Raw genomic sequence first — 17831 nt, 5'->3', positions numbered from 1 at the left:
ATTGTGTAATTTTTCATCTCTTCAGTTTGTATATAGTGATATAATAAGCTATTTTGTTAATTCACCCACATTACTGGAATACTATATAGTTTAGAAAGAACTTCATCATATTAACTCCATAAGTTAGATAATATAAACATGTTTATTAGCATTTTAAAGATTAGGAGGAACTGAGACTTAAAGAGGTTTTCATGTTCATACAACCAAATAATGATAGAGTTAATAATAAGATAATCCAGATAATAAGACCAACCACTTTCTGCCACTTTGTTTTTCTAAATGCTAGAATGTAGATATACTATGTCCACAGTCTTCTTTTGGTCAGTAGGATATAGGGAAAGATTGATTATCCATTCCCCAACTAATGGACATTTTTGTGACTTCTAATTCTTAACCACCGTGAAAAGAGCTGCTAGAAATAATTTTTGTAGAAATAGGTCCTTTCTTCTTTTTTGATGATTTTGGGATAACAAATATTATTATGAAAACTAAGAAAAAACATCTGAAAATATTAGAAAAAACATCTGAAAATATTGCATTGTACAAGAGGTTTACCTCTTTAAAGTGTAGTTTGTTGTATTCTCATATCTCTGAGAAAGATTAGAGACAGACAAACTGACTGATACCCATCACTGTTCCTTCTGTTCACCTAGAAAAGTAGGAAAAAGGGAGACATGATTTTCCAGTAAGTCAAAACAAATAGTTAAACATAGAGCTGAATATCAGGATGGCACTTAAGGGGATGTGCATATGTGTATACGTTTGTGTGTGTATGTGGGCATGGGTGCACATGGGTGAACTTGCATGCATGCCTGGAATGTTATGCCTTTCCTATTATTCTTTCTCTACTTTTCCTTACTTTTAGTCTAGTCAGGTCACTTGTAAAACTTGTTCTAAAATTGCCTTCCTCTTGCTAAGGTGTGTTCCTCTCCCCATTGTGGGTTGAAGATAAAATTGTGGTTTCTACATTCCAAACTCTCTTAGATTTGATTATTCCATCTGTCTTCCTGGAGAGCCACTCCTATTTAAGTGACATTCCAATTTCAAATTGAAAAATTCCTCCTATGTTAGAAGTAGAAACATGTCTCCAGAGAATGTTGAAGTTAATCACTGTTTGCTATTCTAAAACCTGCTGATTTGGTAGAAGTTCTTCAGAGAGGAATACATATAATTGACTCACCTGAATCTTCTAAATAGACAGAAAATGATTTTGCAAGAAGTTACTTCCTTGTGAAGTTATTCCATATGCTATGATAATTAATTCCTAAAGAAAAAAATTAATTTTAAATGTTTTTCTGTGTGTCTCTGTTATAAAAGATTTTTTTTTCTTTTTATTGAATTATCTTTCTGAGGTGATTTCTAAGAAAATATGTATAAAATTCAAAAGAAAATAAAATTAGAAGAATAAACTCACTTTATCAATCTAGCCAACACTTCTAGAGCTATGTTATAGCTGAATTTCATGGCCTAGTATTTGAAATAATGAGGACCAAAATGTTGGCTTGTCTGTGCTCAGCACTTCTCATTTCTGGTAATCTTGAATGAGATGAAGAAGTTTATAACTATTTTTCTTTGTTTTGTTTTGTCCCTTTTTTAAACTATAGTTCCTTATGGTGCACTTTGGAAACTTTCCTGGGGTGCTGGGAAATCAGGGTATCAGAATCCTTTTAAATTCTGATATCATGACATCTTAGACAGAAATTAGAAACAAAGACCAGAAGAATGGAACCATTATTGTCATTATATTGGAAGAAGATTTCTGCCTATGAATGCCTTTTCAATACAATGGCACAAAATGCAATGAGTGCCCAGCTCCTTATTTTTGTAGAGGATTACTTAGGGTGCCCAAAGCTTGTGATTTATAGATCATTTTTTCTTCTTAGCTAACAGTTGGATAGTATTGATTTGTAGGCTTTGACTAAAGAATAAATAAACCCTGTCAGTATCTTTTCCAAAATGGAAAAGAAGGACATTTTTACTTGCATACTGTATCAGCAAATGGTGAGAGAACATTGATTTGGACAATAATGGCTTACTAGCCCAGTAGGGAAAAAAGGGCAAGAGGGAGGGCAGAAGGGGAGGAAGCAAATTTCATGGCCTACTTCAAGCTCATAAATCTCTTATCCTCAAGAAAGATTTCTACACTGCACTAGAATAACCACCACCTTTTAACAAGTGTCTCCTGTATCCAAGTCAAGCAAGACAAATACTTAGTTACATCTTGAGGGAAAGAAAACTCTGCACTACATCTTTTTCAGATTCAATCATCTATGAACCAAGGATTCTATTAAATGGAAAAGAGAGAACTATTTTTAAATAAAGTCACAATAAGCATTCTTCTTGCTCAATTGTTTTAGTCATGTCTGACTCTTTGTGACTCCATTTGGGGTTTTCTTAGAGATACTAGAGTCTTTTTCTTTTTATAGCTTATTTTACAGATGAGGAAGCTGAGGAAAACAGTGCTAAATGCTACCTACCCAGGGTCATAGAGCTAATAACTAGCTGAGGACAGATTTGAACTCAAGAAGATGAGTTTCTGACTCCAAGTCCATCATTCTATTCACTATTTAATCTAGCTGCCCCCTTATTATGAACAGCAGTTCATAACATTTATATTATATTATATTATGTTATGTTATGTTATATTATATTATATTATATTATATTATATTATATTATATTATATTATATTATATTATATTATATTATATTATATTATATTATATTATATTATATTATATTACATTATATTACATTATATTATATATACCTCACCAGGTTTGGACAACTTAAGTGATATTCTATTTCAATAATGAGCAGTAGCTATATCATATTTTATGGAGAAAAACAATAAAAATAAAAGAAAGAAAAAGAGAAAGTCTCTTCTGTGGGAAGCAGTGTTTTAGACAGAATTTGTATTCTAACTGTAGAGTGATGGTAAATATTATGTTTGCACATTTTCCTCAGACTATAAGTTTATCTACTTTCCAAGGACCAGCTGCTGCTATTTGGCAAGCACCTGTGTGGCCTACAATCTCAAAAATGTTAATCGGTAGTTTTCCTTTATTTTTTTGTCAGCCGAAGAGGAAACTTCCATATGAAATGTATTAAAATTGTAACATCTGCTATGACGAAGTTACATAATTACTTACCATAAGGATCTGAGATTTCATCCAAATAGCTACTCCCTTCATCAAATGAGGAGGCAACTTATTGACACTAAAGTAAATATTTCTGTGAAATGTAGTAGCTAATAAAAACAACAATGACAACAAAAACAACAATAACCCTATAATGGATGTTGATTAGTTTACTGGACTTATTTTCTTTCCCCTCTCTTCTTTATTCCTTATTATAATGGGTAGCTCTTTGTGATGGAACACAAGATAATAGGATCATAGACCTAAGCCAGGAAAGGATATTAGAGATGATCTAATCCAATATCCTCATTTTACAGATAAGGGAAATGAGACCCAACAAAATTGCGACTTGTCCAAGATCATAAAGGCAATCATAATCATAAGGGTAGTTTAAGTCTAGTAGTAAAGTAATAAGTGTAATAGTAAATAAGTAGTAAATAAAATAGTAAAAATAATAAAGTAGTAAAGTAATAAGTGATATAAAAACAAAAGATATCAATAAAATTCATTTTTAAAATCACCTCATGGCCAAGCTTGTGGTATTAAGCTTCTCCAAATTTATTTAGGCTTATTTTAGAGGCATCATGGTGTAGTAGAAAGAGTGCTGGCCTTAGAATCAGAAGATTTACAAGTTGTATTAATTAGAAAAATTAACCATATGGATCATAGTCCTCTGGTAGTTTAGTTATCACAAATACATCATCTTTTAAACCAAAAATGATAAAATGCAAGCTAAAAGCAGAAAATTTTATTGTCTATTTATATTCTATGCATTTTAAATGGAATATGAATTAATATAGCAAAAAACCACATGGATATTAAATTATAACATGTTTATTTTGACATTAGGAAAAAGAACAAAAGAATACAAACTCAGAAAAAGACTTACTAGTTGTCTAACCATCAGCAGATTGCTTAAACTTTCTAACATTCAGTCTCTCCAGCTAAATCATAGGATTATTGATTTTTTATTGCTGAAAGAGGGCCAAGAAATTATCTAGTTTAACAATTTTATCTTACAATTGAAGAAACTGAGGACCAAAGAAGCTAACTGGACAGTTTTTTACTAGGTAAGGATTTAAATCCCAGTCCCCTTATTCCAAATCTAAAGTTCTTTCTATTATATCATGCTTCTTCTGTAAAATGAGAATAATCACATTTTGGTATCTCACTCACAAGGTAGCTATGGCACTTAATAGAATTAATGTAATTAATATGAAATATTTTGTAAACTTGAAATGTCACATAAATGTCAGTTATTTGTACTATCCTCAGCTGTTGGACACAAAATCCTTTGTCAGTCTTCTAATCAAAGACCAGTTTGCTTGCAAGAAAGAGATGTCAGAGTTTATACCACAGCTATACAGCCTTTAAAAGTTAATTCCATATTCTGATGAGTCATTGAAGTGGAAAAGGATATCATTAAATGTTGTAATATGAGGTCCTCACCTGAGGAAATTTCTGCTGGCAAGAACTCTGCTTGCACTGACAAAAGTGCCTTATGACTTGGTTTATCAAATTCATGTACAAGATTACAAAGCTACAGTAGAAGAAAAGTATTTCTGTGCTTTTTCTAGCTTAATATAATTTGGAATTTATGGTTCCTGAAGAAATATAAAAGAATTAAAGCTGTTTATCACATCAGACTTGTGTATCCAATGTAAAAACAGAGAGAATTTCAGTCATAGGACAAAGAGCTGAAATGGGCCTTAGGAGATCACCTTCTCTAGATGAAGAAACTGAGCCCAAAAGAAGGGAAATGCCCTTTGAGTCAAAAGAACTCATAAATGACAGAGCCAAAATTGCCTCAAGTCTTCTTAGTCCATAATACTTTAGTCCATTACAATATTTTATCAGTGTCAATTGATCTAATTGCTGGAATTTCTTGACTTCCTAGAAAGACATTAATTTTAATTAGTACTTGCACAACTATTTTTAGAACCAAGAAGCTTTACAATAATAATGTTTAGATCCTGAGGTATTTTATTAAAAATACTAATCTCTCATCTACATCTAGCACATAAATGAGCTTGCCCTATGAGTTATGGTTAATGTCAGTATCAATATTCCCATTTTACAAATTGGGAAACTGAGGTCTTGAAAGATGAAATAATTTGCCAGTGATTATATAGCTCATAAGCATCTTGTTCAATTTCTTTTTCTAAAATGGGACGACTTAAGTATTTTATTTCCTCTTCTGTTAACCTGGACAATTTATATTTTTGTAAACATTTATCCATTTCAGAGAGATTGCCACATTTGCTGCCATAGAGTTGGGCAAAATAGCTCCTAATTATTGCTTTAATTTCTTTTTCATTGGTGGTGAGTTCACTCTTTTCATTTTTAATGCTGATGATTTGGGTTTTTCTTTACTTTTTTCTGATCAAATTAGCAAAAGGTTTATCTATTTTGTTAGTTTTTTCTCATAAAAACAACTCTTAGTTTTGTTTATTGGTTCAATAATTTTTTTAGTCTATTTTATTTCTCTCTCCTTTGAGTTTCAAAAATTTTAATTTGGTATTTAATTGGCAGGTTTAATTTGTTCTTTTTCTAGCTTTTTTTAGTTGCATGCCTAATTCATTGATCTCCTCTTTCTCTATTTGATTTATGTGGCTATTTAGAAATATTTAATATTTATTATGTGGCTAAAATTTCTCCTAAGAACTGCTTTGGCTACATCCCATAGGTTTTGGTATGTTTTCTCATGACTGTCATTCTCTTGGATAAATGATTGGATTGTTTCTGTGATTTGTTGTTTGACCCACTCATTCTTTAGAATTTGATTATTTAATTTCCAATGTTGGTTTTTGGTCTATCTTTCCCTAGCCCCTTTATTGAATATATTTTTATTGCATTGTGATCTGAAAAGGAAGCATTTACTATTTCTGTCTTTTTGTATTTGATTGTGAGGTTTTTAATGACTTAATACATGGTCAACTTTTGTGTGGGAACCATGTACTGCTGAGAAAAAAGGTGTATTCCTTTTTGTCTCTAATCAATTTTCTCCAGAGATCTATCACATCTAGGTTTTCTAGAATCCTATTAACCTCCCAAGTTTCTTTCTTGGTTATTTTGGGGTTAGACTTATTTGATTTGGAGAGGGGAAGGTTGAGGTCCCCCACTAGAATAGTCTTGCTGTCTATTTCTTCCTGTAACTCACTTAAAATCTTCTCCAGGAATTTTCCTGCTCTATCACTTGGTATATATGCATTTAGTATCATTGTTACTTTACTACTTAGTGTACCCTTTATCAAGATATACTTTCCCTTTTTATCTGTTTTAATAAAATCTATTTTTACTTTTACTTTATTTGATATCAGAATTGCTACCTCTGCTTGTTTTTTTACATTACCTGAAGCATAATAAATTCTGAGCAGAAAGCATCTAAGAAAGAGTTTGATCTCTTGACTGCAAAGTAATTATGTCCAACATGGATTCAATCTCACTAAGAAGAATGTGAGAAGGTAGTACAGGATATATCTTTTATAAATAGAACTTTTTAATTTGATACAATTATACAATGATTTTAATAAAAACACAATCGGATAAGTAATCTCTAGATGCTTACATCTTTATATTATGTACATTGGAGAAGACTATTAAATAACATCATAACTAGAGAAGAAACCCAAGCTCATCTATTCTTAGTTTATGGATTCTTAGTTTATTTCATGGATTCTATTAGTAGTCTGATGAATCTTATAGACCTCTTCTCAGAATAATATTTTAAATGCAAAAATAAAATATATAGGTTATAAAAGACAATTACATTGAAATAAAAATAGAAAAAAAATTGTTGCTTTTTAAAAAATCATGTGCCAGGCAAAGAATCTCTGATCTAATTCAAATTTCCTTTGATTCTCAGGGAACTGAAGCAATTTATACAGCTAACAAATAGCAGTGCTGCAATTTGAACTTAGATTTTAAACTCCAAGTTTAGTGCTTTTTCCTCTTTATCATTCTATTTCTCTTGGGAGAGTAGGGTCTAGTTGAAAGAATAATTTGATACTTAAGCAAAATCTTCAAGGCAGAGTTTCTTATGTATATTTTTTATACAGCACTAGAACAGGTGTGCTACATCATGGAAGGGAGCCTGCAGATAGAGCCAAGCAGGTATTTTTGACTAGAGGAAATGATTCCAGGGCAGGGAGCCAGCACTTAAACTCATTCTACTATTGAAAGTTGAGAAAGAAAAACACCTGATTAAAAGAAAAAAAATCAATATCCCCTTCATTATAATGAACTTGTCCTTATCAGTTATCCATGGTAATAGTCATTGCATTTATTTGTAGGTTATTAATTTCTTTTATTATTGTCATCATTGTGGTCATTGAAATCATTACCATTCTTCTTATCACATTCCTCCTATATCTAGGGATTACAGAATGAAAAAAATATTATTTGACTTCAAAGATCCTCCATTCTGTATGATATAATCAAGTAACTAGACAGTATATATAGGCAAGCAAGCACAGAAGGCTGCAAAAAATATCAATATATGAATGATCTGTAATTCTAGTGCTGAACTCCATATGTGGGAATTTCCTCCACCAATGTAGATTGTAACCCATCTATGATTTAGTAGATCAATCCTAAGAAGGTACATATAGAGGCAAAATGACTTGCCTAGGTTCACACAGCTAGTGACTGCCAGAGGTAAGTCTTAGATCCAGCTGTTTCTAGTTCCAAGTTGAGAATTCTATTTTTTGTTTAATGTTGCCTCATATTTTCATATCTATGAGCATAACAAAAAATAAAAATTAAGAAAAATACCCAAATTGTGAATTAGTTATGACCAAAAATTATTGCAAATAATTAAATGTTAATGTAATTATTGTTCAGTGTTTTGGTCCAATATAACCTATGATCACAAGTAACTTACCTAGGTATAGTATATTGATGTCAAAACCAAGAATACTGTGAAAATGTTGATTATGCATTTTTCCTAATCTTGAAATATGTCAGGCCTATGTGAGATCCAATCAGCAATTATTCAGTTCTTCCAAAACTGTATGCTGAACTGAATTGATAGGCAATTTTCTTTATGGAAAAGGAAGGAAGGAAGGAAGGAAGGAAAGAAGGAAGGAAAGAAGGAAGGAAGGAAGGAAGGAAGGAAGGAAGGAAGGAAGGAAGGAAGGAAAGAAGGAAGGAAGGAAGGAAGGAAGGAAGGAAGGAAGGAAGGAAGGAAGGAAGGAAGGAAATAAGCGTTTATTAAGTGCTTACTCTATGCAAGGAACTGTGCTGAGTATATGACAAATGTTATCTCATTTAAACTTCATAGTAGCCCTGTGAGGTAAATGCCATTATTATTACCATTTTAGAGTTGAACATACAGAGTTAGTTCTGGGTTATGCAACTTGACTAAGGTCACATAGCTAGCAAGTGTTTGACATGTTTTGAATTCAAGTCTTCCTGATTTCAGGCCCAGTGTTCTATGTATTGTGCCTTTTGGTTGCTTTTAGTGAATAGAGCACTGGACTTAGAATCAGAAAGACCTGGGTTTAAATCCCATTCCAGGTACTTGTTAGTTGTGTAACCTTGGAAAAGCCACATACCTTCTTTGGGTCTTTGTTTTTTCTGTCATAAATTGTGAGGTCTAAAATTCATATCCTTTTCTGCTCTAGACTATAATCCTGTGAGTGGCTTTGAACATTATTACTTAAGGGTTTTTTGTTTTTTTTTGTTTTTGTTTTTGTTTTTTCATGGCCATAAGTAGACAAAAGGTACCACTCTGCCTCTTAAATGCACCAATTTTATTTGGGAACCTTTGCATGTGTCTAATGGAAATAAGACAAATAGGGAGGTACCTATTTAAATGCCTTTGTGTTTAGTGATTACAAATAGGGATCCATTAAATACGTTGGCTGATTCTACTATGTTTCCTCTCCTTCTTTCCAATGGAGAAAGGGGCCAAATTGTCAAGACTGTTTGAACTGTGTAACTGTTTTTGTACCTTATCCATAATAGATTTTAATCTCTTTGTCTAACATTTATAAATGTATGTTTTATTCAGAGTTGATACTTAATATTTATTGAATGCAGTGAATGAGTGAAAATTTCTTGTTTTAAACTTGTGAATCCATTTTTTTTCTTCAAACACTCATGATAGGAATAGGGCTTTGGTTCCCAGCTATCTGACAGAGACTCTCTGTAATAATATAGCTAAATTATAACTCCAGTAATACAAGCTTTAAATTCTAGATTTTTTGGAATTAGGAATCTTGTAATGGATGAATTAAAGTAAGAAGAGAGGCATTGTAGAAGAATGGCAACTATATGTAGAATGAGGAATATGTTGTTAGTTATAGCTGTCTCTCTATATAGATTGCTATACTAAGAGAGATACACAATGACATGTCCACAAGCAAGGAAGTTTCCTAGGGATCCCAAACAATATAACTGAGCCTTGGAGACTAACCTGGATATGAACGATTTACACACACACACACACACACACACACACACACACACACACACAAATTGAAGAAAACTTTCAGAGTTGTGACCAATCTAATTAATTATAAAACATAATCATATATTCTTTCCCCTTCCTAAATCTTCATGTTATACCCTCTCTGCAGCATAGTCTGAGAATGACTGGCTTCTTTTGCTTTCCTTCACATTCTCAATGCTGACCAAACTAATCTACACTAATCAGTTTTATCTCTAACCATGGTGCTAACACAAATCATCTGACTTGTTAAAATCGTAAAAGTTCAATACAAGTATTCCCTGTGCTCTGTTTAGCTTAAGACAAAATTGGATTAAGCACAAAAAAACAAAAAAAAACCCAAAAAACCCTACTTAAAAATAAAAAAAAAAATAAAAACATGAATGAATAAAATATATTCTCTGCCTTCAAGGAGCTTACAATCTGACTGGGGAAATAAAACAGACGTCCATATATTCATAGTATATATTGAACCACCTGTGAATTATTTTAATGTTTTGAGTAATTCAAAGAGAAAGAAATGATTTCTGGTTTGGAGAAATCTGAATGGAGGAAGAGTAGGGCTAAGTAGGACATAAAAAAGTGGAAATAAGGGTGGCAGTAAGAGAACTGTCTAGATAGAAAAGGAAAGAAGTAATACATAGAGGTATGAAATGACAGGAAGTGTTCAGAAAAGTGGAGAGTAATTAGGCTAGCCTTCAAAACCAAGTAAGTCTAGAAATAATTTATAGTAGGCCTAGAAAAAAGTGAATAGAACCAAATTAGAATAGTATTTGAATGTTATATTCAGTGATCTGGACTCTATTTGATGCATATTGGAAATCCATTAACAGTGTTTGAGCAGAGTAACATGATTTGATCTATACCTCATTTTGGTCTGAAGAGAGCCGGATGGAGGAAGAGTAGATTTGAGTGGGAGATAAGTAAGTGGAAATAGGGGTGTCAGTGAGAAAACTTTCCAGATAGAGAAGGAATACTATTATATAATGAGAGGCAACTCTCATAACGTCACTCTCATAATGACTACTGATCTGGCTCTGGAGTCAGAAATACTTGGCTTCAAGTCCCCCATTTTATATAGACTGACTGTGGGATACTATAGATGATGAAAGTTGTTATTTAACTTCTTAGTGCTCTAATAATACATATGGATCTATACATGTTGACTTAGAAAACCACATATTGACATTATCCATTTTATTGTATTTTGTTATTTCCCTAATCTGGTTTAGGCTGCATGCAAAATATGGGGTCTACATGGGGTATCTGGGCAGGGTGTTTGACAGTTTTATGAAACTAAAAACTAAGAGAAGTAATGCCTTAACAATGCCTTAGTAATATCAATTTTCTCATCTAAGAATTTTCTATACCAATAAAATAACAGTAAGTTCCTATCTCTATTTCTATCAAAAGTAATATTGGAAGGGTATTAATTACCTAAATGCTATTGGTTTTAGTTTGGTTGATAATCATAGGAAAGGAAAAAGAGGATTAATGTTTTTGTTGTTGTTGTTGTTGTTGTTGTTTTTTTTAAGTAGGTGTTTGGAGAGAAATGCACTATCATAAGAATAGCTATTTCTCAATCCTGGTAGAAGTTTTTGGAATTTTTAAAAAGCTTACTTATTAATCAAATTCATCTTTCACTTAATATTTTAGATTCTAGTAATAAAAAGAACTGAAAGTATCAGGAAACACAAGGAACGATATTATGAGATTGAAGCATAGCAATTATATAAGAAGAACAACCCTATCCAGGAGTCTGCAAAATATACCCAAATCATTTATTAATTTTCCAAGTTTATTCTTTCAATGCTTCTGAAACCATTTTTATTGTTATATAATTGTTTTTAGTTATGTTCAACTCTTCAGGGTATCTTTTGGGTTTTTTCTTGGGAAAAGTACTGGAGTGGTTTGCCATTTCCTTCTCCAAATCATTTTACACATGAGGAAACTGAGGCAAACATGGTTAAGTGATTTGCTTAGGGTCACATAACTAGTTAGTTAGTGTCTGAAGCCGTATCTGAACTCAGATCTTCCTGACTCCTTTTAAGATTCTTACAGAAAAAAGGACTTAGTGACAGAAGAAAAGGGAATCAGGGCTGTCTTTATATGTGTTTGCTATTCTAAATATAGAGGTATCTGTGAAGTGGTAAGATGAAAAGTATGGCATTATTTAGAAAAAGATTCCCAGTGAACCAATAAAATTCAGGCAATCTAAGAGAGTTTATGTTTTTCATTGCTTTTCCTTTCTTAAAAAGCATAATCAAAAGTATGTCTTCAGGGAAGATGTACTTAGTGAGCTGTACTTCAGTCAAAACCAGTATGAAACGAGAAGTTAAAACTGTTCTCAATGATCCAGGAATCTCTATTCCCTAGTGCTTATGGAAACCCAGCTTCTCATTTTCCCATACTTTCTCTGCAGAGGAAGCACCTTTTATGGTCCACTTTTAAAGCTGATCATGTTAACTATTTTTTCAGGGTTTTATATGATTGTAGAATAGTTGGTAATGACATATGGATTGGTGACATTTTGTATTTTGTTGTTCTCCAACCACCGCAATCCCACCATAGGTCTACAGTATTTTGATAAATACTATAATTTCATTCTTTTCAGCAAGCTCTTTCTCATTAGTTTTTGGTAAATATTCCCCTTTAAATAACATTTGTCTTGGTTAATGTTTGAGTTTCAGGAAGCAAAGATCTGTTCTTAATCATGGGTTCTCTTCTTTCCATACAGGGTCAATGACTGTATCTTGCGGGTAAATGAAGTGGATGTCTCAGAAGTCTCCCATAGTAAAGCAGTGGAGGCACTAAAGGAGGCAGGTTCGATAGTCCGACTGTATGTCCGCCGAAGGAGGCCTATTTTGGAGACAGTTGTAGAAATCAAACTTTTCAAAGGTCCTAAAGGTAAATTTTTAAGCTCATATAAAATGTTCTCTATCAAAACTATCCCACAACATGTACCTGAAAATACTTCCTCATAACTTAGTAATTGAGGGCTCTTTTATCCTTCACATATATTTTTTTAAACAATGTAGATGCTTAGCTTTTAAGTACAGTATTGATTCTTCAAAATGGCTTTTGACTGATTTTAAGACCTGAACATCCAGCTTGAGTAAAGACAGAATTGCTTGTAATTGTCTTTCTTCAGCAAATCTGTTAGAAATTGGAGTTGAATCTTCCTGACTCCAAGGCTGGATTTTATATCTATTTATAGAAAGATATTTGTAAGAAATATCTTCAAACACACACACACACAGAAACACAAAGAGAGACAGAGACAGAAACAGGGAAAGAGACAGAGAGAAGAGAGACACAAGCAGAAGAAAGACAGAAACAGAAATTCCGTTCAACTATTTATTAACTATCTACTATATACAGAGTACCATACTAAGGCTTTAGGATAAATACATAATTTAGATAAAACATCAGTCTTGTACTCATGGAGCTTATGATTACATTAAATCATACATTAAAAAAAAATTCTAGAGAATCCCCAATGATCCACTATATTTTTAAGTACACAATTATAGTAGTAGCGTGATAGAGCTGTGATCAATATATTATAGATATCCCTTCCTAGTCAATGAGTCAGTTATCAATTATTTATTAGGCACTTAGCACGTGCAAGGTAACATCTACTTCCCAGGTTTGTTGTGAGATTGGCACTTAGCACATTGCCTGGAACATAACAAGTATTATATAATTTTTGGTGATTGTTATTATTTATACTGCCTGACCTGTGCTTTTCTTCTTCTTTAGTAATATGTGACAACCTTCTCACATCTACCACACATCTGTCCTTTGTACTTCAGGGGAGCTGCAGCCATTTATGTCTTTGAAAACTGGGCTATACCATGATTCCCATCAATGTGCTATGACTATGAGAGTGTTAGTGCTAAAAAAAAATAGGTCTTTATTTCAGGGAGATGATTGTTGTCATTAATGGCAACAGTATAAAATGTACCAAAGTCAATTTGATCTGATCTCCCAGTGTAGAATCCATGGGACAAGTCTCTTACTTTCTTGACATACATATCATCATAATTAAAACCAACATAATGGTCCCTGGCATAATGATAAAATCCATGAGCAGTTTTCAGCCTTGTAGATTGTCTCCCTCTGTGACCCACTCCAGATTCCTTATCATTATTGCAATGGAATTATCCATTATTCAATCCCTGTCTTCCTCATTCTGTGTCCCATTCATTCTGTCTGGTAGCAGTTGTCCACCCCATCCTTCTGTTCCATCACCTGGTAACATTTTGGAGGCCATCTGCTCTTTTGCTAGCAAATGTTTGCAGAAATTCTAGCAGAGATTCAAAATATTGTCACAAGAGCAAAGACTTAGGACTGGAAAGAGAAATTGGAAGTCATCAAGTTCAACCCCCTCATTTACAAATGAGGTCACTGAGGTACAGAGAATGCAAATGAATTCTTGAAGTTGTAGAAATAATTAGATGGTGACAGAGCATAGAGCACTGACTTTCAAGTCAGGAAGACCCATGTTCAAATCTGGTCTTAGATCCTTACTAGCTAGGTGAGACTGAGCAAAGTACCCCTTACTTTGTCTGTGTTACCCTGTCATACCCTTTGTCTGTCTCACTTAATTGAACTATAAAATCAAGTTAATAATATTAACTGCATTCCAAGGTTGTTGTAAAGATCAAATGAAAAAATGAGACATTTGTAAAGTGCTTAGCACAGTAGCTGACACATAGTGAATGCATAAGAAATGTTGATTTTTTCCATTCCTCCCTTCTTCCCTTCCTTCCTTCCTCTTTCCCTCTTTTTGTCTCTTCCTTTCTTCCTCCCCCATTTCTTGTCTTTTTCCTTTCTCCCTCCTCCCTCTTCTACCTTCCTTCTTTAGTTCTACCCTTTCTTGTTGTTTCTTTTTCTTCCTCCTTAAATCTCCCTTCTTTGCTTCCTCCTTCTCTTCTTCCTTCTTTCCTTCTTTCTTCTTTCTTCATGTCTTCCTTCTTTTTTCCTTTCTTCTTTCCCTTCTTCCTTTTTTCCTTCCTCTCTTCTTTTTTCCTTCCCTTCTCCTTCTTTCCTTTCCTCCCTCCTTCCTTCTCTTTTTGTTTCTTTCCCTCCCTCCTTCTTTCTCTCTTTACTTCTTTCCCTCCCTCCTTCCTTCTCTCTTTACTTCTTTCCTTTCCTCCTTCCTTCTCTCTTTACTTCTTTCCCTCCCTCTTTCTCTCCTTCCTTCCTTCCCTTCCTATCTCCCTTCCTTCCTTTTTTCCTCCCTTCCATTCTTCCTTCTTCTCTTCCTTCCTTCTTTCCTTCCTTCTTTTCTTCTTTCCTTCTCTTCCATCCTTCCTTCACCATAGAGCAGGAAAGGACCTCAGTAACCATTAGATATCACTTTCTAATTTTGCAGATGAAGAAGTAGAGGGAATTTAAAGGATTTGCCTAAAGTCACAGAAGTAATATCATAGGCAAAATATAAACACTGATACTCTAATTTAAGAACCAGTGCTTTTTCTATGATATGCTTCCAAAAAGAAATAAAATGTCCCATTGCCATAATCATGTTTGCAAGATATATGTGTGTACATGGATTTGTCTGTATATGTACGTGTATATGCTTTCTTGCGGAATAACTGTCTGATAATTAGAAAAAGAAGGCAATCACATCCAGGAAATGCCTGATGCCCCAAACCTCTCAGGTTCATGAGGTAATAAAACACATTGGAGATAAAAAACCGAAGTGTGATCTGTGGGGGCACATGTGGTTTGTCAGTAAATACTGCACATTTAAAATATATGTCTATCAAATAACTTCCTCTACTACCTTCTAAACTAGAATTTAGGAGAAGTAATTTGAAAGAGGCCTGTGATTAAGCAAGTGCAAAGCAGCTAGTTTCTGTGGCCTGAGGCAAAGAAACATAAGACAGTAGAAAATATGAGGCTGCCTGTTTTAAGATTTACACGATGTCTTGAGAAACCATTTAGCTGGACCAAAGCCACAGTATAAAAATGAAGATGAAAAACTGCCCTCCTGTTCACTAAAGTTCACTCATAGCCTTCCTTGAAACTTGCCACTGGCTAATTTTGTTATACTATGGTTATAATAGCTCCTATTTCTAGAGTGTTTTAAGATTTACAAAGTGATTTCCTTCTAGCAAATGTACGCAGAAAAGGGAACATAAGGCAAGTGTTATTTTCCATTTTTTGCAAATGAAAAAACTGAGGTCCAGAGTCATAAAGTGACATACTCTAGATTGTGCAAAATTAGTGACAGAGCAAGGGCATGAATCCACCCAATTATTGTATTGCTAAAGTCAGTGACTTTTCTATAGGATTCATTTAATAGCAAACTACAACCATTTTTCCTATGATTTCCCAAATGTTTCTAAAGATGATCATGCAATAAGCATATTCATTACAATAACATCACACTTCTTTGGTGGTTACATTTCTAGCTGCATCTGTCACTCAGGATATAACTAAAAATCAAGGAACAAGCAAAGAATTATTTGCAAAACCAATAGAATTATCATAAAACCTATATGTTCTATTATATCATTATCTCCCTAGAATGAGCTAAGCTAAATTACACTAAAAATACACATATGTGCATGCATTTATCAGTTACACATATACACACATACTATATATTTATATATAATTGGTTAATGTTTGCAAAGCACTATCCACAATAATTCTGACATTGATACTATGAGTATTAGTAAGGCAGCTAGATGGTGCAGTGGATAAAGTGCTAGACTAAGAGTTAGGAAGACTACTTTTCTTAAGTTTAAATCCAGCTTAGACAGTTACTAGCTATATGACTCTGGGTCATTTAACATTGTTTATCTCTGTTTCCCTATTGAAATGAGCTGGAGAAGGATGTCAAACAACTGCAGTATTGTTAACAAGAAAATTCCAAATTTATGTCCAAAGAGTTGGATGTAATTCAAATGACAAATAATAGTACTCTCACTTTACAGGTATGGAAACTGAAGTTCCATGAAATTGAAACCCACTCTTAGAACAAGACTCTTATCTTTATGGATTGAATAGAGTCCATAAAATTTAGCATATCTATTTTGAATGACATGGATTTTTTTTCCCTCCTGACTTCTTAGCCATGATTGAACTTTTTGGAAATCTAACATTCAGATAATTTGAATATCAGTGTGCAATGATTTTTTAATGTGTGTTTATATGACTGATATATTCATCATTGAGATAGGTTGCAGCTATCTGTGGACAAATCATTAGGCCTAGTGTTTAGAAGATTTGGGTACAAATACAGGCTCAGACACTTACTATGTGATCCTGGGAAAGTGACACAGTTAGCCTCTATTTCAGTTTCCTCAACTGTAAAATGAGAATAACACTGCACTTCTCTCCCAGAGTTGTTATGAGGATCAAATGAAATATTAGCATAATACCTAGAATATAATAGGTATTAATAATGTTTATCTTCCCTTCCTTTTTCTTTCCTTCCCCATTAGTCAATGTATTATATACTCACTAATATTGATTTAAGCTGAAGAACTTTAATATGATTTTAGGTAGATCCATTGTAAGATTTTCAATTGGATTCTATGGTCCTAAGAATCTTGAGCTAGGAGTCAGAAAGCTTTACTGAAGTGCTAGTTCAGCTATTTCCCAGCTGTATGACCTTGACCTTTTCCTGACTTGGTCTCAGCTTTTCTCCAATAAAAGGAAGGATTAGTCTGGCTGATGTGTGAGGTGTCTTCCAGTCCTAAAGTTCTATGATCTTTAATGTGAGTGGTGAAAACCGTCCAGATAAGATCAATAGGCTATCTTCAGCCAGTTTGTATTACTGGATATCAGAACACGAAAGCTACCAAGCCAGTTTAGAAGATTGACATTTTCTAAAATGTGTGCCAGGCTTTAGGTTTGGAGATTTTTCCAAAATTTGGATTCTTTTGTTAATTCCACTTCACATTCTCCCCAAGTCAGAAATTTGGAGACCAGGTGTTACTGTTCTTCTCATTTATTTATATGAATATTCTCTCATTAGCTTCCTTTCTCCAGATACTATTGAGACTTTCTCCCAGTAGTATGCTAGAAGTGCCTTTAATTCCCACATTTAATGATAATGGGTAAGATAATAATAATAATAATTGATGTGATATAATTACTTGAGCACACATACAATGCAATGTTTTATTAAAATGAAATATATCCTTATCCAAAAGAAAATACTATTTATATGATGCTGGAAGAAAAAGCATCATACAATTTAGATCTAGAAAAGTCTT

The 17831-nt window shown here is 33.3% G+C and overlaps 1 protein-coding gene across 26 annotated transcripts in view; it reads left to right on the top strand.

Moving 5' to 3' along the window:
- The window catches only part of DLG2 (discs large MAGUK scaffold protein 2), a 2604243-nt gene that overhangs the window by 1872468 nt on the left and 713944 nt on the right, over window positions 1-17831 (top strand). For all 26 annotated transcript variants that reach the window (XM_074304592.1, XM_074304594.1, XM_074304589.1 and 23 more), the window contains one exon: window positions 12329-12498. In XM_074304592.1, the coding sequence (XP_074160693.1) occupies window positions 12329-12498 (170 nt within the window). The remainder of the gene's footprint in view (window positions 1-12328; window positions 12499-17831) is intronic.

The sequence above is a fragment of the Sminthopsis crassicaudata genome, chromosome 3, assembly GCF_048593235.1.
Source record: "Sminthopsis crassicaudata isolate SCR6 chromosome 3, ASM4859323v1, whole genome shotgun sequence".
NCBI classification, from domain to species: Eukaryota; Metazoa; Chordata; class Mammalia; order Dasyuromorphia; family Dasyuridae; genus Sminthopsis; species Sminthopsis crassicaudata.
The sequence above is the reverse complement of the archived record's forward strand: the minus strand, read 5'-3'. Positions and strand labels throughout refer to the sequence as shown.